The following is a 23,921-nucleotide window of genomic DNA, read 5'->3' on the forward strand; positions in this document are numbered from 1 at the left end:
GTGTACATTTCTTTACAGGGCCTTGGATTATTCTGACTTTTAATTACAGAACGTATGAGCCCTAATGAAATACTTGTTCCTGACCTGTGTTTCTCTGGTTTCATTATCTGCATCTTTCCGAGTTTGTGTTGTAGCTACATGTTTATTACACGTGCTCACACACGTGCTTACCCATGTAGCTCCCACGTTTTATTCAGCTTATTCCCACAATTCACCTTGAGGTTCCTATTTGCCATTTTACAGAGGAGATGATGAAAGTGTGGAGCTCAAGGTTAAACTTCAAAACTGGTTAAAAGTTTTCAGTTCTCATAAAGAAAAAGACCCTAAAACTCAGAGGTCAGCTTTAAAACTCCCCGGTGGATTTGCCCAGAGCTTACAGGGACCATAACAAAACTGGAAACTGAGCGGTAATGCCCCAGCCTGTGCTCCTGTCTTCCTCATTGACTGAAGGTAGGAAAAAAAAAAAAAAGAGGAAATTTGTTTCCGTGTTTGCCAACCCAACTCAGCAAGGCTGCCACATACAGGTCTAACATGGCATGGGGCATCAAAGGGCTGTTTCTGCACCTGACGTTGAGTGAAGGATCCCACGTTTGAGGGCACATTCTCATTTCTGTGTAGTGCTGAACAAACACATCGTTCCTTTTGTGGAAATAATTCTGCCTTGAGTTGGTAAATCTGCAGGTAGGCCTGGCAGGAAGCAAAACAAAGAGGCTGGAAATAAATATTTGAAAAGTCACAATGATGGCTGTGACACCAGACCAGCTGTGGCACGTAGCCCCTGCTCTGCTACAGACAAAACCCCCTTGTGTTTGTAGGGAGAAGGGAGAGCTGTAAGGGAAGAGGGGAAGAAATATCAGGCTGGCAGGGCTTGGGTTTAGGCTAGTGACTTGTTTTGCAGCAAGAAATAACCCTTTCTAGCCCTGTGACTCAGGATTTTCTGTGTAGCTTAAGGCATTTTTGTTACCCTAGCAAATTAAAATGTTTTTTCCTCACTACGCATGGTCAAAGCGCCAACTTCTTCTAATCCTGTCACTAGCCAGCACCTCTCCCTCAGCCCTAGTGCTGTGCTAGGTACAAGTGGTCCAGCTCCAGCCCTTTTTTGATTATCCACATCAAGAAAAGAGAGGTTGGAGTAGGCGATTTCTTTGGGTGATGTGGATGGCAAAGGAGGGGAGGTGGGAACGGTTCCTGTGTGACTACAGTGACTCACGGCAGCTGAAGATGAGGCTGCTTGCACCTGTGCAGTTAGTGTGTTTATTTACTGTTCTCTCATTCTAGTTGAGGTGGGAATGTAATGAAGTCAGAGCAGATGCAGTGACTTGGCAGGGCCCAGTGCAAAAGCCACTCAGGCCCATGAGTTCGCTTTTCCAGCCTGTGAAAACGATGGGTTGGAGTTGCAGCCACACGGTAGTTGTGCCGAGAGGATTGTGCTGGCCGGTGTGAAAGAGGAAGGACTGAATTTTCTTGATGGTACAGGAGCAGGGAGGTCACTAAAGGCAGAGGAAGAAGGGGCCAAGGAACAAGAAGGAGCTGGAGAGGGAATCTGGACTGAAGTAGCTGCCTTTTCCTGTGAGGCTGCACAGCATGTGGAGGCGATGACTGACGCGGAAGCTCGATCACCTCCTGCAGACCAGCAGCGCGCTCGCCCAGCCTGTGCCCCAGGTAGCATTCCTGTCTCTGCTGCGACTTTCTTCCTCCTCGTGGCTGTGCAAGTCATAAAGCATCCTGCTCTGTGAAGCTGCCGTCAGCTCCCCAGCTCAAGTCCAAGCTCGGGGGCACATGGCCTGTCTCTGCCGGCGGTGCCGCGGCGGTTCCTCCGGTGCCTGTGGCACTGCCGGGCTGGGGAGAGGGGCTCAGGTCTGTGCTTCTCACTCTTTGCAGTGTGAGGAGGCTACACCTCAGTGGAGTACTCCATCGTGCTGGGGGAGAAGGGAGAGGGAGGTTATGGATGGGATATCCACATCAGGAAGGAAGGGGGGAGTGGGAAAATGTTCCGAGTGGGAACAGGGCCGTTTGCCAGATATAAGCGAAGAACGACCCCCTGTTTGTGAAAAGTCCCCATGTGTGCAAAATCTCTCTGCTGGTGGGAAGCCGCAGCCTGGGAGCTGGATGGTGGTGGTGTGATGCTTCCTGAACCCCACACAGCTCTGCTCTCACCTGGATTTCAGGGGAGGCTTGTGGGGAGGGGCAGGCTGAGCCCTCCTCCAAAGCAGGGTTCAGTCCTAGAGGATAGCAGCACCTACAGCTTTCTGCTAAGTTGATTCTGCCTCCAGCTGAAATTGTTTTGTGGGTTCCCCCACCCCCCAGCAAAGTTTTAAATGGAAAATTTGGACAAAATTGCTCCTTGTTTTTTTTTGGAGCTCGTCTTTCCTAAAGGAAAAGTCGAAGGCAAGCAGACCCGCCCTCTGGTGAGCTTTAGTATTGAATCACCTCAGGTGGAACTCTTCTCACTGGCCTTGAGACACTTGAAAGCCAGGCACCGGGGTTGCTCAGTGATGCTGCAGGCATGGAGGGAGGTGGCTCCTCCTCTCCAGGTAAGGCAGCCCACCTTAAAATGAACATTTAGTGCTGTAGGCCCTAAGCAACAGGGGCTGGACTGAAAGCTGGGGAGAAGCTACCTCCAGAAGTGTGATGGAGGAGCTTACCAGAAGGCAGGGGCTGATAGCCCCATGCTCCTCTGTGCCCATGAAGGCAGGCAGCCCAACCATGGGGCTCTGGAGTGGGCTTATCTTGCAACCAGCTGGGTGTCCAGCTGGACACTATGTTGTCTCTGAGCACAGCAACCCGTAGCACCTTCTGGGGCATCACCCACCTCAGTTCTTTCCGAAGGTTGCTGTGTTTCTCATCCAGAACATGATTCTTAACTGATTGGGGGACATCGGGGACGTACCAGGCTGCGATCAGCTTGACGCACAGAGCCACGTGCTGCAGAAAACAAACAGAGCCACCGCGGGCAGTGAGCAGCTCCCCAGGTCTATGCCACCACCCCCGTGTTTGCCCCAGCCTCTTTGTGCCTCCCCGGGCAGCTTGCCCTAAGTGCTCACCTCAAAGAGGATGAGGAAGGCAAGCCGGGCTGCAAAGACGTGCCAGAACTGGACGGTGTAGCTGTAGTCGTCAGCGTTCCTGTAATCCCGGTACCTGCAGCAGAGCCCCGTCAGCGCCAGCCCAGGCTCCCCCCTCGCCAGGCATCACGTCCCACCTCAGCTCCCTCCACGGCAGTCCCAGGGGAGCTCTGGTGGCTTCCTCCAGGGGCTAGGTGCCGTGGCGAGGGGCTGGCAGGGGTGCCGGTACCTGCACTCCGTGATCTTGCCCCTGACAAAGTCTGTCTGATTTTCGGCCAGCTTTGTGTGGGGCTCGAAGTCCTGGACATGGAAGACGGAGAGGCTGTGGTTGATGTAGCCGGTCAGGCAGCTGTGGGGGAGGAAAGGGCACATCTGGGCACAGAAACCCTGCGGCGAGGGGAAACTCCTGCTTTGTGGCCACACTCGGAGAAGTTATGGCATGCCCTAAAGGAAATTGCAGCTCTTGTGTCCTTTTTTGGGGGGGACTTAAAGGCCCCAGATTGCAGGCAGACAGTCTTTATAGCAATCAGTTTTTGTGTCTAAGGGTTCCCTGGTATGTGGACTCTCAGGTGATTAGTAGTGTGGTTGAGCACAGACTGTAGCCTCCCATTTGGGGGGAAGCCAGCTTCTGTCTGGGGCTCTCCCTCCACTCCCCAGCCACTCGTTTTCACAGAGCTGAGGGGATGAAAGTCTCTGAGACTATCCACCTCTATCCAATTTAACTGAGTTTGGCCGGTGAATCAAGGTGGGAAAAGAGGGAGGGGAGGAGAGGGCATGGGCAGGCACCCAGCTGAAAGTCCTCCCTGCAGCTCTCGGGTGCTACACAGTGCTCTTTCCATTCAGAGGCACCAGTTTACCCACTGATGTGAGTGGGAGGCTGGCTGCGATGCTGAAGTTGGTGCCATCTGGAAAACTCTCTTTCTGAAGACTTTTGAAAACTCTTTTTGACCCACCCCACTCTGGGGGACGCCTCACGCTCTTGCACTGAGGCAGGACAGGACACTGCAGGCAGGGCTGCAGGGGTGGGGGCGCCTGACCAGCAACACTCACTCCACAGCAGTGCTGTTTTCCGTCATGCAGGGGCTGTACGTGTACTTGTAGACCTGCACAGGGATGAAGTCAGATGTGATGGCGATCACCAGTCCATTCCCGATGACAGCCAGGATGCCAATGGCCTCCAGGACCTGCAGCCAGATTCCTGCGGGAGAGGAGCAGACACTGTGACCCCCCCCCGCCAGCTTTCTCCCACTCTTCAGGGGTTGCAAACCCAGCCCCAGCTGGTTTGGCGTAGCCAGAAGAGGCCTGGCTCAACGAAGGAGAGATCCAAGATGCCCTTCAACCTCTGCAGGATCTGAAATTGCTTCTCCTTCCCCAATACACAGCTCTCCCTGTGCTCCACAGCCAAGTGGTACCAGCCCCTGGCAAAGGGATGCTCCAGACCTCCCCACATTAGAAGGGGCTCACCACCTGCACTGTTTTCCCAAGCAGCAGCTACAGAGGGCCCCATCTCACCGATGTCATTGGCCTTCCTGGGCACCATGCGCCGGCGCAGCCGCATCATCTTGATGGCATCCAGACGGATCTCGAAGAGGTTGTTGCAGAAAGCCAGCAGAGGGGCGAGGGGAAAGGCAGCCACAAAAATGGTGGTGAAGCTGTACTGGATCACTGCAGATGGGGGAAATGCTGGGTGATGGCACAGAGCTGCCTTGGAGGGGTCATCCCACAGGGACCCAGCTGCAGTGTGGGCTTGTCCTGCTTTATGGCTTGTGTCAGAGGGGCCTCGCAGGACTGAAAGGGGGAGATAGACCTGTCTTGGAGACCCCCCACCCCCAAAGGGGACACCCACCTCTCCCAGAGCTATCAGAGAGGGAGCTCCATGGGGGCCCCACTGGGCACTGGTTGAGCCAGCCAAGCAGAGGGAGCACCTAAGGGTTACAGCCATCACCTTGATGCTCCTAGGAGGAGAGGAAGATGCTAGGCAGGGACCCAAGGCCAACACAGTTGCCTGTCCTCCCTGACTTTGCGAATGATCTTGGTGTGCCAGGGCTCTTGGAGTGGGGCTGGGCATGGAGCTGGGTCTCAGAGCTCTCCCTTGCCTATACAAGGGCTCCCCAACGTCAGGCTCTCCCCACCCAAGGAGGACATATGGCACTGCACACAGCACCCCTCCTTGCTCACCCTCCCCTTCCCTACGTACCCATCTCCAAGAACTCATCAAACAAGCTGAAGGTGTTGACCTCGTTGAGTTGATAGTTGCTCAGCCACTGTTTTTTGCAGGGGTCCTCAGGCTCTTCCTCCTCCCCCAACACCATGTTTCTCTTCTTGGGGCGCTTCTGCCTAGTGCGTATTTTGTGGCCTATCCAGCTGCAAGGGGAGGAAGCAATTTGTACCGCTGCCTGCAGAGGACAGTGGGGCTGAACTGCTGGCAGTGACAGCCCTGGAGACCTGATATGGGGAAAAGGAGGAAATCTTGGCCCAAAGGCCAGGGTTATTCTCTGTAAGAGCTGGGAAGCTGTCCTGCATATACAGGAACACTGGGAAGTGCTCTGCAGGCTGGAGGAAGACTTACGGGATGAGGTACTCCATCAGATTGCTGATGGTCTGCTTGAGCATCATGATGATGGCCATCTGGATGAAGAGGTCGGTGATGCAGCCGCTGGGGTGGCACTGCAAAGGGATAAGAGGAGAGGAGTTGTGCACCGCAAGCAGTGTGACCTGCCCTGAGGGGCTACTTGGCCAAGCTGAGGCTCAGCAGAGCCTTGCTGGGTAGCGGGGAAATGCAGTGTAGGAGTTGTGGTGCGGGGTCAGAGGGTTTCACAGCAAGTCCCTCACCTCCTCCAGCCTCCACTTGCCAGCGATGCGCACGTAGTTCCCTGGACGGCCGTTGATCCTGAGCAGAGAAGCAAGAAGAATGACATCTGTTGAGCCCCACCGTTGACCCCTCTTTGGGTGAACATCCAGTGGCAGGATGGAGAGCACCGACCTCCAGGCATCAGCAGAGAGGCAAGGGGCTCCCCCCACCCACCGCACCCTCAGGGAAAAGCCCTGCTGAGGTCCCAGGTGGTTTGTGGCCCTCTCCCGTCTACCAGCTGCCCTGGGCGCTGTGCTCTGGTGAGGAGGGTGGATGGGCTGGGCTCCTCCTGGGCCTCCGGCCACCACTCACCGCCCCAGGAAGAAAGCGATGTAGATGAGCGAGGAGAAGTTCGTGAAGAACTGGAAGATGAAGATCTTTATGGTGAAGTTGTTCTCACGCTGGGAGAAGGTCCGTGGTTTCTCTGTAGACAGAAACAGGGCTTTGGTCACACGGTGGTGGGACCTTGCCCCGCTCCCCCTGGATCCCATGGTAGCCTTGGAGGTTGTAAAGGGGTCCCTGCGCCCTGTGGAGCTCTCCCTGCCCCTTCACCTGAGCCCTCTGAGGGTGGTAAGCCCAGGTTAGAAGAAAGATCCCTCAGAGCCACAAGCTGGGGCAGAAGGGGGCCTCTGGTTGGGAGGAAAACCATGTTATAAGCTCTTTGGTGGTTGTTATGGCTTCCTGCTCATCCCAGCTCTCAGCCCCACTGCCCCTCCAAAGCATAACGTGGCTGGGGACAGCCAGCTTGCAGCATGGGGGCCACTGATGGGCTGCTGGTCTTCCTTGGGGACCTGCATGGTGAGAGCTGCCTGGGAGATGCTTTGTAGTGGTGGAGGAAGGGAAGGGGCCATGAGCCTGGCTGCGTTTGGGGACCATGGGGTGGGGGTACCGCTGTGGGGTGCAGGTGCAGGCAGGGGGCAGCCCCCAGTTTCCCTTACCCAGGTCACAGAGAAAGAGGGCCACACGCCTGTTGACCTGCAGGAGAGAGGTGTAAAACAAGAGGGGAGCGTCGATGATGGGAAAAAAAGGGCAAGCCCCACCACCACCCACCCTGTGCCACACTCTGCACCTTGGTCATGATGACGATGGTGAGGTAGTGCAGCACAGCCCCTGTCATCACGGCCACTGTGTTGGCCTGCTCGCGGAAGAATTCAAAGTCGCTCTGGGTGAAGAGAGCCGTCACAACCACCCGATAAATGACGAGCGCGTGGGCAATGCCGATCAGCACAGCAATCTGTGGAGGAGGGCGGTGGGGTGAGGAGAAGCCATTCCAGCTGAGGACCACCAGGCCTTCAGACACTGGTTCTCTTCACCATGTGGAACTGGCCTCAAAAGCAAGCCAGTCCTCTTAAGTGGAGGATTAGAGGTTCATAACATGGACATTTCCACCCCTCCTCATCTAGACTTTCCTTAGGCCCATCACACTCACAGGGAGAAATGAGAGTGTCAAGGGTTTGCCTCTTCTACCCTATGTTTATCCTGGCACATACCATGACCAGAACCAAGATGAGTACGATGGTGCTGCGCAAGTAGGAGTGCTGGTACCGCCGAGGTTCGTGCTGCAAATTATTGATCAGCTCCAAAGCCAGCTCCTCCTAAAAATATATATATATATATATCTATATTTGTAAATAAAACAAATACACACACACATGCACATATATATATGGAAAATGGAGGATCCAACAGAGCCGTTCCCAGGTGGTGGAAAGCCCAGGGTGGTTGTGTAAATGGAGGTGTGGGATGAGCAGAACCAGAGGACAGGACTGAGCACCCAACCCAACCTACAACAGCATGGCCAGTCCTGACTGAGTTCAAGCACTCCTGCAGGTGAAGAGGGGGCTAGCAATGCAGAGTGGAGATCAGCATCTGCTCAGCTCTCTGGAGGGGTCTGCCTCTACTGGGACTGTCAAAGGAGCCAGGCGTTGACTTTGCCCCTTGCTTAAGTGCCTCTATTACATGTCCAGATCCACAGAGAGGTACCTCTGCCATGTCTCTTCTGCAAGCCCAGCTATTTCCTGCCCTGAAAAGAAAAGCACCAAGCAGGAAAGATGACATCCTTACCTCATCCTCATCCCACCTGTACAGGTCCCAGTTGGTGACCACGGTGGCTCTCTGCCTCTTCCACAGCTCCAGGAACACGGTGGCTGTGGGGGGAAGGTGGGAACATGGTGACCCTCAGGGATGGCCCTGCAGAAGTCACCCCTCTGTTCCACAGCACAGGCTGGACAGTCGTGTTACCATCCAACCTGATGGCAAAGCTGCTTGGACTGCTCTTGGCCCACGAAGGACAAGTAGCCACCTCTGCACCTCAGCGACCAGAAAGGACCCGGGATGAGCAGCAGTGAAGAAGAGGTTGGAGGTATGGGGGTGAGTTTTTACTGGGGGTCAGGCCAGCTCTAGGGACTGTAAAGGATTTGATCTAAACCGGAATAAACACCAGGGTTAGTCTGCTGTGGTGGGTGTGGTTACATGGGGCCAGCCAAACACATTATTCTGGACCGATGAAAAATATGCTTTAAAACAGAGTAGGCATCCCACGTTGCACCTCAGCACAGCTATACCTCTGCAAATCCATTTACAGCCACCCACTCTGTTAATTCACCTTCCTAAGATTGTTCTGTGGAAGCTGACCCATAGGGACATGCAAGACCACGTCTGTAACCTGCTCAGCGGTGAAACACCCAGCCCAGCTGCTGGCTGGTTACAGCCATGGTGGTGCTTGTAACTGAAAGGGCTGTGGTGAAACCAGACTAAATGTGTAGCTAATATGGTGATGGGATCACATCGACTCAGAGCCTAGTGGTCTTCCACAGAAGCTATAAGATTGTGTGGCAATCTGAGAAGGATTAATGAGGGATGTGGTGGTCCCTCCTTCCTGCAGCTGTGACCACTTACAGGCAGCTGCTAGAAAAGGACCAGAGTTGGGTGGAGGCTGTGGTGGATGAAGGAGTAAAAGCTCTCAGGCAGGACAGCTGAGGAGTATTTGAGAAGTAAAAGGGAATTTGGGGGATGATTTTATCCCTTGTGCTGTCTGGAGGGGGAACTGATGGCTATGGAAGTAGAGGAGCTAAGGACTAAAAAGCCCCTGAATGCTGGAGCTGTGTTGGTGTCCCATTTTCTTTCACCTCCTCTCCCCCTAAGCTATAGCGGGCTGCTCCTCTTTGCAAGCTCCATGTGTGTGGTGCTGAGACATTGACACCTACCCCAGATGGCCATGAACATGGCAAATAAAACTGTCCCCTCGTTGTCAATCATGTGAGTGACCTGGAGAAGATCAAGGAAGAATGTGATGGGGGCACCAAGGAGCACCTTGGGGCTGGGGAGAAGCCTCTGCACTCAGTAGTCCTCTTGCTGCCCTGATCTCCCAAGAGACACGTAAAGATGGTGCAGGAGGGCAAAATGCAGGAAGGGGATAGACAGCAGGGATTTGTTAGATTGTGGCAAATGCTTTTTCCATGGTCTTTTCCTTTTTTTTGGTGGTGATGGAGACGGTGATCTGGCTAAAGCTCTTCCTCCTTATCAGTGGAGGTCTCCTGCATGTTGTAGCCAACTTGCAGGCTTTTATTTTTGGTGGCATGGGCATAGCATAAGCTGGGAGTTTCCCCATCCTTCACCTTGAGCCTGTCTTGGAAAGTGAGCTACTTACCCTGGCATAGGTGCAGGTGTCAGAGAGCAACCAGAACGGGCACTTCTGGTCGCAGAGTGGGCACATGATGGTGTTATTGGCTTTGCAGATCTCCTTGCTGGAGAGAAAGGAGTAGAGAGAAGCAAAGGGGAGTGACAGTGGTCAAAGCAATATGCACAGCAAAGGGTTGTGAAGGGCATGTGCATTTGGTGTTCTCAGCTGCCTTACCTCACCTGGCTGGAGTTGAAAACAGTAATCCCAGCCACGAAGACCACCAGGCCGATCATCGCAGCGAACCCCAGCAGGTAGGTGTACCAGCCAAGCCAGGCAAAGTACAGGGCCACCTTCTCACCAAAATAGCACCTGGAAGGAAAGGTGAGATGTGCTTTGGAGCCAGTGAGGAGACAATGCTGCCTGGGGTCACTAGGAAATGCTCTTCCACCCCCAAAGGGATAGCCATGTCCAGGAGGGGCAGTGTTGCATATCTGGGGATTTGGTTGGGACCGGGATGGGAGAGTCAGCCCAAGCAACCTGGAAGAAGCAGGAGTGGGCAGCAGTTTCCAGGGGATTTCATCAGCAAAGGGAGATTCTGGGACTCCCTGTGTGTGGGCTCTAATTGAGGATGCAGCAAAGAGCACTATGGACGTTGCTGTAGGGCTGCACAGCAAAGACCTGCTCAGAGCACGTCTCCATCTGAGAGGTGAATGTGGGATGGAGAGAAATGCAGAGCTCTCCTGGGGGCCGTGTGGTGCTGGGCATGCTGTCCTGCAGGGCTTGGAGAAGGCAATGAGGTGGTTTCTCCTGTTCTCAGTCAGCCTGGTGACTGAAGCAAACTAAAGAGTGAGATTTTGTTCCTCATTCCCCCCGTCTTGGTTAATATGCCACAGAGAGGGCCACTGTTGCGTGATGCCTGCCTCTGTAATGACTGTGGGCATGGTCCCACAAATGCTGCTTCTGCCCTCCCATGAGGCAATCCCAGAGGGGCTGACTTAAGGGTAGACGTGGTCAGATGAATTGTATTCTAGGTAAAAGTGGTGGGAGTGATTGAGAGACCAAGTTGCAATCAGTGTCTACAGAACAGAAAGGCTTCAAAAAGATGAGAGGGCCACAAGGTGCAGCGTTTCTCCAACCAGAGCAATATCCCCTCCCGAGCTCATCTATCTCCCTGCAATATTTTCACGTCTCATTCTTCTGACAGCAGCATCTCACTTTTTCTTGTCTGGGTAAGAGGGTTGGAGGCATGGGTAAGAAATGCTGGTAACTAGTGACTGAGGGACCTGCCTCCCCTCCGATATTCCAGAGGGGTTCACTCCCTGCCAGCACTCAGAGGTGGTGATGTGCTCCCTGGCCTGTGTTAAGAAAATGATTTCATACTTGGCCCCTTAATCCTTTTGTGATAACAACAGGTCAGGATGCATTGACCTTAGAAATGGTGTTTTGTCTGACCTTGAGCACCATGAAGGGATTGAGGCTCCCTGGTACCCCTGCTAGACTTGTAAACTGTAAGACACATTTAAGGAAAGAGAATGCGATTTTAGCATTTCATCTCCCTCCCACACTGAAAACCTTATGAAGCAGCATGTTATTTTTGCCTTCCTTCTCCTGGCCATGGAGACTTAGTTTTCTTCCCTTTTTTAAAATAGCCATGCTCTTCCCTGAGTTTTAATGTGGCTATAGGAGCCCCTTGTTGCCTTTAATGTCCCAAGTTCGGCCTCAGGCTGGATGTGTTCACTGACGCTCTGTTCTCATCTCGTACATGGGAGAGGGTGGTGGAAAATGAAAGAGGCTAATTAAAAACTGCTCAGATGCGGGGTTTTTTTCATGCTGTAAAATTAGCAGATGGAGCTTGGTGCCATGGGATACCCTTTAGGCTAAGAACTTCACAAGCTGCAGAAAAGGCCCGATACATGTGAGAAGAGCCAGGTACAAACTAGTGATTTAAAAAACAAACAAAAAAAACAACGCATGAGCTTGGGAAAGGGTTTCAGGTGGGGCCTCTTGGCTAGATGGATCCCCTGTGCCTCTTCTGCCTACGTTACCTGATCTTCTCAATCGGCTGTTGGCAAAATATATCTCTCCAGCGAGCCCACTTCTCCTTTAGGAATTCTCTTACCTCTTCTTTCTGGAGAGCAGAGAAGTTGGTTGGACCCAGGAACATCAGGGAAACCTTAATCCCCAGCCCAGCTCCCATCTGGAGCCCGGTTGTGCCCTACATCCAGGAGTGTCCCGATATAGCCCTTTACCCAAAGCTCTCTCCCACCCGGTCTGGTTCCTCCACCTCTTGTGGCTTTTCCTCCCAGGCATCTGCGTACTTGGCCTCACCTCGTGCAGTGGAAACATTGCCTCAAAGACCTTCTTCTTCATCAGGTCATTCAGCTTCTCTGGTAGCAGAGCGGAACGGGAAGGATTAGTGACACAAAGCTTTGCTTTTCCCCCGCATGCTTCCTGCCAGGCAGCATCACCCAAAACCTTTTCTGAAGCCTTAAGGGCGGGGGACAGAAAAAAAAAATGCCTGGGAGAGGCTGAGCTGTCCAGAAGGGATCAGCGCTAATCCTTGTGGTTGTGCTGCTCAGCTGGGATGCCGCAGGCTGTGTTGGGGCTGGTGCTGGGAGCGAGCCAGGTAGGCAGGTCCTTAAAGACAGCTGGAGAGTCAGCACATTTGCTACCTCTCCTGCTGATCCCAGGGTGCCAGAGAGGGACGAGCCTTTTTGGGGACACAGAAAAGGTGGCAGTGGATTTGGGGAAAGGGAGTAGAGGGCTGTTGATGGTTCCTGCAGTCCAAGTCTCCCAGCCTCTGGATATGGCAGCAAATTGACCTCCCAGAGCCGCACCTCTTTTTTGTCACATCCCCACCCAAGGGTGCTGAGACAGCTGGGGTGCCTGTGCCTGGCAGAGGGCAGGAGCTGTCCTGCTGGTCCTGGCTGTGCATCACCCCGGGGATAAAGGGGGTGTAAGGGCTCACTGGCCCCGCTCCCTTACCGAGGTCAGGCGTGACCGTGTTCAGCAAGATGAAGTTCACGATCCGTATCCTGAGCAAGGAAAAACTGGGATTACAGGCTAGCCTGAGGATACAGACTGGTGTTGTTGCCCTGGAGAGCAGGGAAGGGAAAGGAGGTGTGCACCAAACCCCAGGGAAGGAAGTGGGGAAGAAACAGGGATCTGGTTGTGGACAGTGAGGAGCTGGCTACTTTGTACCAATGGTGGTAATTTGCTTTCTGTGGAGAATGAAAAGCCGGGCACAGTTGTGAGCTGAGATGAAAAGTGAATGCTGGTGTGGTGGTAAGGAGCTGCAAGGTGCTGGAAGCCAGCAGCCCAGCTCAGGACCCACCTGGCGGTTACTGGTATGTCATGACAGGCATCAAAGTCTTGCAGCCGGCTGTCCTGAGGGTTCCTCAGGAGCCACTGGTATTTCCGGAAGATATGTTTCGGGGCACGGACCCCATAAAATAGCTTCTTGTCCTCAATTTTCTAGTGGGTAGAAGAGAGAGGCTGTTAGAGCAATGCAGGCAGAGAAAAAGGCAGAGCTGCAAGATCTAGGGGCTGTGTGAGTCCTGGGGCTGGGGTCTCCCCTGGGTGAGTGTGCCATGTGTTTTACACATGGTGGGGTGATTGGCTTGAGGGCTTGGGTCTCTTCCTGAGGCCTGAACTAGGCTGGGATCCTGGGTACCACAAGATATCCCCAGCCTTTTGTTCTTGAAAGAGAAATAACCTCTGTCTCACCTTACTCTTCTTTTTAAAAATATGATCTGCTGAAAACAGATAAACTGATAATTGGGGTGATTAAAATGAACTGTTGGTTTGGAAATGCTTTAGTGTAGCGTGAAAGATATAGGTGATCTAAAGAGCATGTGATAGTTGTGCTAAGTAATTATAGAGATTTTGTGAGTGTGAATTCCAGTTCAAAACTTAGTTTTCACATAGAGATATAAAGGTCAATAAACTTACCTAAATTCTTATGTCACTAATGAGTATTTTGTTTGTTTATATATACACACATATTAGTACAGGGATAGACTTTTTTTTTGGCTTTAATTATCTTTCTTTAACCTTCCCTTCGAAGCCAGTTGTTTATAGACGTTCCATTACGTAGCAGATACCCATATCTGCTGCCCCTCACCTTGATGGTGAACCCCTTCTTGCTCAGCTCATCCAGGAACTTCTTCCTCTTGATCTCCTTCACACTGCCCACTTCGTGGATGTCACTCACGAGGATGAAATCCCACTTCTCTTCATCCTGCCCACAGAAAATACGAGGGAATTAATGGGAATGGCAAGCTCTCCCATTTGGCTCCAGTCCCTTGGAGGTTTGGACCTTTCTCATGCTCTATAGAGGGGCCCTGGGGACTGGCATTGAGCAAAATCCAAATCCCCCCCCAAATCTCCTCAAACCCTCATTTTTGAGCTCTGAACTCACTGTGAGTGTAGAGGGACCCGAGCTTACCGCAGAGGCAAATGGATCTGAGTCTTCAAAGGGAAAATTTCTCCAGGGAGTCAACAGAATTTCATCCTGTGGAAGAGAAAAACAGCAAAGGCTTCAGTGGGGTCTCTGGGAGATCCTGCATTTGAACACAGAGCAAACCTCTCTCTGCAAACACCTGGATGGCTTTGCGATGCCCTGGGTCAGGTCTTGCCCATGCTGCTGGAAGCAATGGGGTCAAGCTGCCCTGCTCCAGCTGGTGAGAGCAGGTAAGCAGCACTCTGCTGTGGTATGGAGAAACCCATCTTTAATAGTGCAGGCAAAGGATTTGCAGTGTTGTCTGCCAGCCCAGCACTGTATGTGGTCTGCACAGGCTCTGTCAGGCTGTCCAAGCTAGGGACGTTTGGTAATAGCAGATGAAAGGTATCCTGAAAGAGAGTATGGGCTGGAGGATCTTGGGCATGCCCCAGATGGGCTGGTGGAGGCGTGTAGTTGGCCTGGAGGAGCAAAGCAAAGAGTGGTTCCTGCCCATCAGCAGCGATTATGAGATAAATAACCTGCTGGGGTTAAGCAGAGTGCATCTCAGTGTTGCCCGTTCGACTTGTGGTTTATCTGAAGAATAGGGACCAAATGAGTCCAAAATAAAGGCAGGTGGGACAGCAGGTTGCCCAGGATGACAGAAGGGTCTTCCTGCGAGGTGCAGCTGCTGGGATCAGCCAGGCTCCCTGCGCTCAGTTGTGCTAGTCTCATGTTCGCGCCTCCCTGCAGGGTGCTGCATCTGACTTCACTCTGCATCTCTTGGGGTGCCGTGCCTGTTTTCAGGAGATGAATGAGTGAGGATTGCAAATGTTTCAGGCTGCAGAAGCACAAAGCCCTTGCTGACTGTACCAGCCTGGGGTTGCTGCCTGCAGCAGCAGGCATCCCTCATCCCTCCAGGCCCAGCCTCGGTGTGTGTTTGTGGCACAGGGACAGACTGTGAGGAGATTGATGGGAGATGAAACTCCTGGTATTTGGGTGCTCTAGGGTGTACCATTGGCATGGCAGCTTGCAGTACATCAAAAGAGGCAGCCCATGTAGGTAAAAATGCATTACAATGTAAGATCAAGGCCTGCCCAGCCCAGTTTTCCTCTCCCAGTGGCCGTGAAGGGGGTACCTGGGGAGGGGGGTTAGAGCAGGCATGTCCAAAACCTCCTCCCATGCACTCTTGGTCTCCAGCTCAGGCTCTTCCTGAGTCAAAAAATGTGTCTTTGTGTTTGGGGATCCTTAAGGGATTGCTGCTCCATGAGCAAGGGCAGCCTTGTTTTGCTCTCTTGTAATGCCTAACATCTACAGAGTCCTGGGGCCCCGAGGGAGCCAGCCAGCAGAACAAAACCTCCCTCTGTTCTGGACTTCACTCCTCCGTGTTTCACCTGGTGCACTGACATCTGCACCAGAAGAGTGTGGATGCTTTACTCACTCCCTCTCCATGCATCAATGGTTTTTACAAGACTCTCATCTGCCTTTTCTGCTTTTTACTATTCCCTTTCAGGTAGGGAGCTCTTAGCTTTTGGGCCAGGATGGGGATGGCAGTTTTGAAGTCCCTGGAACAGAGAGTGGGGTGCAGGCAATGGGAGGCTTGCGCAGCAGACAGGGTGGAAAATAATTCCTTGGAAAGCACCACAAATGGCTCAGTCTGTGGCCCAGGGGCAGCTGACCCTTGGTTTCTTCTTGCTCACCTCCTGTGCACTGGCAGCTCCAAAGAGAGGCTGTGCAGGAGCGAACGCACAATTATGCTCAGGCACCCAAGTTAGTCTGAGCCTAATTATGCTCAGACACCCAAGCGGTGTGGTTTTGGGGCTGCATGAAGCAAGTAAGATGATGATGTGGCAGCAGGTGCCCTCTGCCCAGCCTAGGGTGCCCCTCCTCTGAGGGATGCTGCAGAGAGCACCCTTGGGTGGCCTGGACCTGGTGGTGGGTGCCGGTACAAGGGCATGTCAGCTTCAAAACACTTTGTCCCCATCCTCTGTGCCTGGCCTCCCCAGCGTGATCTCATCCCGGTCCCGCAGCCATAGTTGCTCTTAGGCAAGAGAGGATTAGTCCAACCAGCCCTTCAGGGGGTTGGAGAGAACGTGCTGGGCTTCAGATCCCAGTGAGCGCAATGAGTTTAATAAAGACCTGTTCTGAAGGCCGTGCTATACAAGGGCAGGGAATGGATCTTGTCTTAAAAGTGGCACTTTTAAAAATTATATTTTTTTTTTTTTTTTTGCAGTTCTTTGGCGTGATTCATGGTGCAGCCCCGCAAACAGTTACGCTGCTGTTTCTAAGGGCACGGTGATGCAGCACAGAAGTAAGAAGAAGCTGCTGGGGAAGGGGATATCATCAGTCAGGATTGCCACTGAAGACTTTGTGTCCCAAAAAACAGCTGCCAGACAGACGAGTTCATCCAGCTGTAATCTCGGGAGTGGAGCAGTGGTGGTGCAACCAAGTCCTGATGTAAGATCTGGATCCCAAGCTTCCACTGAAGAATGAGGCCATGGGAGCCAGTGAGACTGAGATGAGGAAAGGGCTGAAATGCTCTGCCACATACTTTCTAATGTGGAGCCACGGCCCTGGCTTCACCCAGAGCAGAAGAGCAGTGGGGAGACTGAGAAAGTCAAAGCAAGAAAACTTGAGAAGATGGATCCCCCCCATAGAGGCGCTGTTACGGTAAGAACCAGTGCTTCCCACTGCTGAAAGGTTCCTCAGTTAAAGCCACGACACAAAGGGCATTTGTGGTGCTATCATCTGCTCCATCCAAGCCCTGAGCAGGCTTTGGGGTTGGGAGAAGTGAGTTTTCACTCTGGTCGGTCTCCCCAGGTGGGTATAACCGAGTTGGTGCAGCGGATCTACCTGTCCCTGTCTGAGAGCCCCTCTCTGGGCACGGGGAGGGAGCAGGAGTCCCGTCAGGGCTCTGCCCCAGCTCCTGATGCTCTGATGCTGGCACAGATCTGGGCTGGCACCACCTCTCTGCAGGTTGCGTTGTCTCATTCCTGCCTGGCTGGTTTCTCCCAGCCTGTGCGTGCACCTCATCCTGCAAAGGCTGCCAGCCCTTCGGCTCTAGCAGTGATCCCTGCAATGCTGAGGGTACCCTTTTGTACCCTAGGTGTTCCCAGACGCACCCCTACGCTGCTGTCCAACTGGTGTCAGCCCCAGCAGAGCTCAGGAGAAGGTGAACGGATCTGCTAGCGTTGCGGCTTCTGTTTCCAGGTGGCTCCCACGCATGTCATCTGCACGCACGGTCCCCTACTGGGAGGCAAAGCATCCTGACCAGCACTACCTACCCCAGAGAAAAGCTTGCTGAAGGGATTACCGAGGTAGGTTCGTGCACGGGCAGCATCCAGTCACGGGACTCAGTTCTTGAGGCCAGACCAAGGGGCTGTGGAGTATCGGGAGCTTCACCTGCAGACCCCGCGGTGCCACCAGCCCCTGAGTCCTGCTCTGTCCCTGCAGAGCTTCGGCAGAGCATCCTCCCTCTGCCAGCACTCCCAGTCATAACGTGGCCAGTCTCCTGGACCTAACGCTGCCAGATCCTGCCCTTGCTTCTGCTTGTTCCTGAAACAGCAAGCGCTGATTTTAATCCCAAGAGGGACCTGTTACTTTTTAATTTTCCCCAGAATCAGTGGGGATGCTTCTCAGGCCACCTGCGTACAGCTGTCTAGGCAATAAGGAGGTTGTGGAAGCAGGGTCTGCAGCAGCTCGGCAGGCTTGTCTCTGTGTTCCCATAGCAATAGGATTTACCACCTGGTCCCCCCTCTGCAGGCACTGTGAGTGCCTCTCTGTAGGACTGAAAAACGGGGAGGTGGGGGAAGGATTTGCAAATTATTTGCAGATCAGTGCAGATAATTACCAGTGCCCACCTCTGGAGCAGTAACAGGCAAAATTGCATTCAGCTGCAGAGGGGGGGGTTGCAGACCTGGGATGACAGAAGGGTGGTGTTTCAGCAGGCTTAATTCTCGGTGGCTGCTGACATCCATGCAAGCAGGGCTGAACGTGAGGCAAAGGCTGGGTTAAGCTTCCTCTGCTGGGGCCGTTGTGCAGGAGCCCTGCCTGCTTCTGAGGCAAGATGTGTCTCGTGTGAAGGGACAGCTGCAGAAGGCAGGGACTTTGGATCATTAGGACTCCCACACCTATTTCTCTGGCCCTGGGGACTGGCAGCACTAATCTGGTGACAGCTGTTTTGCTCTGGAAGCACGAGGCAGCCAGGTCAGCCTCGTGTGTGGGCAAGGCTGCCTCAGCTCCGAAGCGGTTGTATAAACCATGGACTCTACTCCTTGCTATCAAGAAGGACGGTTCCCATTTAGCCCTTTTCCTGCGCTGTGCTTGGAGCAGGGTTGGACGCACGCTGTGCCAAGCTGTGGGAGAAGCAACCTGCACAAAGAGCAGTATTTGCACTGTCAAGGAGGGTTTGCGTGCCCTGAAGTGTGCCAGTTTTCTCTCCAGCTGTACCAGTGGGTCCTTGGCTCCTTGTAGGCAGCCAGGTGTCCTGCTCCCCGTGCAAAGAGGTTACCAGATCCTTTTGAGGTACCCTTGAGCTGGAAGTGTAGTCACCTACGTGAGTAACCGAGGCGAACCACCTGGGCAGGATCCGGCATCCTTGTTTTCCTTTCCAGCTGTAGGCTGGTGAAAGTTTGGGTGGTTCCTATCACCTACACAAAGATGACCGAACTGCTATCTTGTCTTGGGGATGATTCCTACAAATGTTTCCTGTGCTCTCCTCCCTTCCCCTGGAGCACTTCCACCTTACCTCATAGTTTCCTAAGAAATGTGACAATCTTTAATTGAACAGGCAGACGGTATACCTGTGCTTTTTCTAGCTGTCCCAGTCATAGAGAGTTTGCCTTTTGAATAAAAGAAACTTTGCCTTTTCCTTTCACGCTAAAGAAACAAATCTTTGCAGCTCCCCTTCTCCTCTGGCATAGGCGCCCCTCTAATATGGGAAGCTGTCACCTCCGCTGGAATAAGCAGTGCCTTTTCCTGGGCATGTAGAAACTAAAGATCTGGTCTCAGCCTTCTTAAAACCAAACCACGCTTCTGTGATCTGCTCTCTGAAAACTCTGAACTGTGGCATCAAGGTGTGGGGCCATGCGTGACCCCACTGGCCTGACCCCCCTTCATCTTTGGGGTGGTGTGTGGAGCTCAGCTCTGCCTCGCTCCCACGCTGCAGGTACTGTGGGGAAACTGCAGAGCAAGCACAGTGCACTGCTTTCCCCTTTACATGGTCATGATAAGATGAGATTGCTCACTGGAAAGAGGAACTGAGGTTTTATGGTACTTTTTTGAGTACCCTAGGGGCTGAAAGCATGTGAGTGGCAGAGATCAGCGCTTACAGTGTAGGAATTTCCAAGCTACAGATGGTTCTGAGATGCTGGAAAAAAAACCCACCTCTTGGAAGTAGCTGAGCAATTTCTATTTCCTACCTGCATGGTGAAGTGAAGAGTCTTTCTCTTCCCCCCCCTGCTCTCCTTTGGCTCCTCCTGGCAGGTCCCTTGGGAGCTGTCTGTCAGGCAGGTGGTGTGGCAGAGGCTGCAGGTGGAGCAGGCTGAGAGGCTCCTGGGGTTTTTTGGCAGGAGGTGGTCGGCTTCCCCAGCACCTCTGCCTGAGGTCTCATGTGAACGGGAGCGGTGGCTCGACTTCCGTGTGGGACTCCCTCCTGCCTTGGGAGGGAGCTGCTTCTGCTCGGCAGTGGGCAGATAGGAAGGAGGAGGTGAGAAATCTGCCCTTCACCCTTGTTCAAAGGAGTGGCAAGCCCAGTACCGCCCAGCGGCGTAGGCTGATAACCCCGTGGAGTTGGCCTTTGTGGCTCCTCTTGTTAGCTCGCTGAGAGCACCTTGGCCACCTGTCTTCCTTCTCTGTTATAAAGCCACTCGCTGTGTCCTGCGAACACCCCCAAGGAGGTTTCACAAACAGGGGCCAAAAGGAGGAAGGAAGTTAGCAGAAATTAGAAGAAGGAAATTAGCAGAAGCTCTAGCAAGCATTAAACTCTTCGTTTCAAGCTGAGAAATAAAGAGTTGGGGCGAAGCATTAAACCTTAAAAAAAAAAAAAATCTGGGCTGTGCACGATCTGTCTCATTGTTGGGGGGAGCTCTGGGCTACATGGAAAAGATGGTGAGAGCAGCACAGGCTTTGAGAGCGAACAGGATGGGGTCATGGGTGAGATTTTTTAACTGTCAGGACAAGGAAAAGAGGCCAAGTATGAGCTTTCAGGTAAGTGAGGATGGTCTCCACGGTTTCTCAGTGGCCCAGTGTTTTCTGCTCCTCTTATATTTCCCAGTCTGGTCTTTCCAAACCACAAAGAAAATCTGGCTTCCTGGAAGGGCTGAACAGAGACCAATAAATCCTTTCTTCATACCTCGCTGGCTGCTGAAAGCAGCACTGGAAGTTTTGCCCTTCGTTCTCCCATATGTGATAGTGCTGCTGCATGCGGGGCCTCAGCGTCCAGTGCCAACAATTATGGGAACGTCTCCTGGTGTTTTACAGTCCCTAAGAACAAGTATTCCCTCCCTTATGGCTGAAGAGGGAAGCATCAAAGTGTGCCCTGAATATTCCCCCAAACCACATAGGCCTCTTGCCTCCCCCTGCTCCTTAAAATCTTGTCACTTCTAAGCAGATGTGATTTACTAGAGTGTGACTGCTTCAGTCCCTGCCTTCCTGACGGCATTTGTGGCAAGGTGCTTGGCAGTGAGCCACTGGAAATCATAAACAAAACACAAATGTTTTTGTTTGCTTGCTTATATGATCACAAAGGCTCAGTTCATCCAGACCTACAGCTTGGAGCAGGGTATAGCTCTCTTTTTGCAAAAAGAGACAGTGAAAACATTATGTGTGAGCCATGTCTGACAACTCTCCCTATATCTATTTTACGGTGGTTTCTTGTTTTAGTTTCCAAGATAAGAAGAGCTGTCTCTTCCCAGAAGAGTTAGTCATCCCCTGGTTCGGATTCTCCTGTGCTCTCCAAGGGCATTGTATTGGGTAGCTCTTATATAATATGACTCCTGGGGGGTAACCCAGGTGTATCTTGGCAGGAAAGGCGGCTGGCATCTCCACGCTGTTTTTTCCAGTCATTCTGTGGCTTTGCCAAGTGCCTTGAACAGACGATGAATCAGCCCTGCGATTACCATTTTTTAAAAAGAGCCGTCTTCTGAGTTTCCTGCTGTGTTTGAAATCAAGGGTAGAGCAGGGCAAGGAGCAACCTTTAGCCTCCCAGAAGTGATCTGCAGGGCTGGCCAGGAGGGGAAAACTGTCTTGATCGCCAGTAGCTCTCTACGGGTGTGGGAGAACATGTGCGTGTTTACATGGGAAAGGAGTGAAGTCTTTTAAGACAGGATCTATGGTGCTTTCCATGTCTCCCGACAGAATACTAAGGCCCTTTGCAATTTGAGCACTGCTGGGTTAAACGGAAAGGTGGGACAGCCACGTGGCTCTGCCTGCACATCTGTGTCTTTGTCCTGCAAACTTTGCCAAGGAGGACTGGGAGGACTTTGCTCTGCAGATAGGGTAGCTCACTGAACACGGGCAGCAGCTGCTTCCAGCACCAGTCCCCAGAGCTCATGGGCTTTGCTAGCCAGCAGAGAAGGTGAGTCTGTGCCTGCAGACTGGCTTTTTGTCCTAGGTGTTTGACCCCTGTGGTGTTTCTCACAGCACTCGGAGGAAACAATGAACTTTTTCTTCTTCAGTTCAGGAGGAGTTTGGCTCTGCCCTGGCAAGATTCAGCTCCTTTTGCAGCAAGGCCGGCAGCCAAATTGATGGTGTTCTTATTTCAGTGCTTTCCTCCTCACGTAACTCTCCTGCAACACGCTGCCTTGGCATTTAGTGCTCTTGGGGGAATGGTGCTGAGGATGGCAGCATGGGAAACTAAAAGCAGGGAGGGAAATTATGAACTCTCCAGCCTGTCACTGGAATATCTGGTTAAGGCGTGAGGTGGTGTGAAACTCCAATTTGTGTGTTTGCTGAGGCATTGCAACAGCACAAACGCTTTGTAAGCAGACAGAATTATTTAAGATGTTATCGTTCTTAACGGTTTATTGCTGCTGGGGTCAGTCACGTGAGTACATCCTAATCTGCTGTGGTATCGCATCAGCCTGACACATTTCAACCACTTTGGGCAGTGGTTTGACCTGCACTGAGCGAGTCAGTACTGAGGCTCTCTAGGAGCACTCCCTTGTCCTGTCAGTCCCAGCCAGACGTGCAGACGTAATTTCCATCTGAGAAGTAGTAACAAACAGCTGAAAGCTTCATGTATTAAACCCCTTCTACTAGAAAGAGGGTGCCTGTCTACATCTTGCCTCGCAGTGATGCTTTCTGACAGAGCAGTCCTCTTCTGAATGCTCCAAAGTGATCCTGCATGCATGCATCCCTAATTTAGGATGGTGCTAAAGTATTTATTTGGTCTTTTCAGTCCCCAGGGCCTCTGATTTCCCTCCTTCCCTCCTTCCCTCCTTCCCTCCTTCCCTCCTTCCCTCCTTCCCTCCTTCCCTCCTTCCCTCCTTCCCTCCTTCCCTCCTTCCCTCCTTCCCTCCTTCCCTCCTTCCCTCCTTCCCTCCTTCCCTCCTTCCCTCCTTCTTTGATTTTGAAGGGTATTGCCTTCCTGCGCATCTGGCTGGAAGGACATGAAAGAAGAAAGATCCTTCAGAAGAGGTTGTTTAGTTGTTTTTTGTGTCAAACTGCAACTTCTTTCTTTTTTGTCAGAAGGGCTGTGTTTCCCTGAGGCACCTCTGTGCCACTTATGAACTGATTGGAGGCAGAGATCCTTCATCCTGCTCAGATATGCAGAGATGAGAACTGGCTGCTCAGCCTCATGTGACAGCCCAGCACCAGAGAGATCCTTAGCAATTAAATTAGCCATTCTGTTTGTGCAGTCTGAGTGGCATAAAATGGGTAGAGAAGAAAAAAATGAAAACGTTTGTAGGACTTTGGGTTAATTTCGAAGACATCAGTCAAAAGCCAGATAGAAGTTTCCAAGAAAATCTGCTAAGTGAAATGGGCAGAAAATAATTCACATTGGGCTTGAATCCTACCTGCTATTGGAAAAGGAGGGAAGACAAGAATCAGACAGAAGCCAGTGATGTCGAATCACTGTATAAAGCCTAATACTTGCTGAACATCTTAAGCTTCAGGTTTGATTGCAGTGCATATGTTTCTCAGCAGCTATAAAAAATCTTATTAGACAACAGCGCTAATAAGCAAGCCAGCCAGATACTGAGAGCCTGGCAAGAATATATTGGGTCTGAATGCTCGAGCTGCTGTCATCTAGCACCACCAACTGTGCTTTGGAGATAGTTCAAGGGAAGTGGTTCTGGATGGGAAAAGTTCCACTTTTGGGGCCAAAATTTGTTTTGAAATTTGAGGCTAAGGCAGAGGAAGAGCCAGTGTGCTGGAGAGGGCCAGCTGTGGCTCTGGAGGTGGCAGAAAGTAGCACGTTGTAGCCTTCCAGCTGTGTGAGGTGGTGCTGCTCCAGGTGAAAGTACTGGGTGGCTTCACCCTGTAAGGCATGGAAACATGGAAGTGCTGTTGGAAGGGGCCTCTGGAGGTCTCCAGTCTAACCTCCTGCTCCAAGTGGGTGAATTGTTGGCATTAGATCCTCGGGGCTCTGTCTGGCTGAGTCTTGAAAGCCTCAATTGACAGAGATTCATTCCTCCACCTCTTCAGGTGACCTGGCACTGCACAACCCTCCTCATGAAAAAGCTTCTTCCAAAGTCCTGACTGCACTTCCCAACCTGCATTTTATGCCATCAGCTCTAACTTCTGCTCTGGCTGTACAGTTTTAGCCTCTTGTGCATTTCTTCCAGCTGTACCAGGCCAATGAGCTGTAGCTCCTTGAAAAAAAGACCCTCCGAAAAGCTGGGTCCTGGAGAATTTCTGCCTGTCCTGAAGGCCCAAAGCAGTGGTGATAGGCCCATGTCAACAGACACAGGGAGGTAGGAGTCCATAAGTGCCCAGAAGGCTTGG

At 52.3% G+C, this 23,921-nt stretch overlaps 1 protein-coding gene across 1 annotated transcript; it reads right to left on the minus strand.

Annotated features, from left to right (window-relative positions):
* Positions 1-1,242: 1,242 nt before the first annotated feature.
* On the minus strand, positions 1,243-19,849 carry ANO9 (anoctamin 9). The gene is made up of 24 exons (XM_035539696.1): positions 19,394-19,849; positions 13,983-14,048; positions 13,659-13,775; positions 12,870-13,009; positions 12,521-12,570; positions 11,864-11,922; positions 11,581-11,663; positions 9,770-9,904; positions 9,563-9,659; positions 9,120-9,180; positions 7,978-8,060; positions 7,404-7,508; positions 6,983-7,147; positions 6,852-6,888; positions 6,226-6,337; positions 5,895-5,952; positions 5,632-5,729; positions 5,260-5,426; positions 4,575-4,727; positions 4,113-4,260; positions 3,292-3,411; positions 3,045-3,138; positions 2,813-2,925; positions 1,243-1,919 (listed from the first exon to the last, which is right to left on the minus strand). Exons 1-24 carry the CDS (start codon positions 19,397-19,399, stop codon positions 1,892-1,894), a joined length of 2,295 nt encoding a protein of 764 aa, XP_035395589.1. The 5' UTR covers positions 19,400-19,849; the 3' UTR covers positions 1,243-1,891.
* Positions 19,850-23,921: the final 4,072 nt, after the last annotated feature.

This window comes from Cygnus atratus, chromosome 5 (genome assembly GCF_013377495.2).
Source record: "Cygnus atratus isolate AKBS03 ecotype Queensland, Australia chromosome 5, CAtr_DNAZoo_HiC_assembly, whole genome shotgun sequence".
Lineage (NCBI taxonomy): Eukaryota > Metazoa > Chordata > Aves > Anseriformes > Anatidae > Cygnus > Cygnus atratus.

Excerpts from the sequence above, each read along its gene's own strand:
- ANO9 (XM_035539696.1), bottom strand. Across the intron at positions 9,905-11,580 it reads CAGCCGATTGAGAAGATCAG|GTGCTATTTTGGTGAGAAGG; the intron begins GTAACGTAGGCA and ends CTTTCCTTCCAG. Across the intron at positions 6,338-6,851 it reads CCTCTTTCTCTGTGACCTGG|AGAAACCACGGACCTTCTCC; the intron begins GTAAGGGAAACT and ends TTCTGTCTACAG.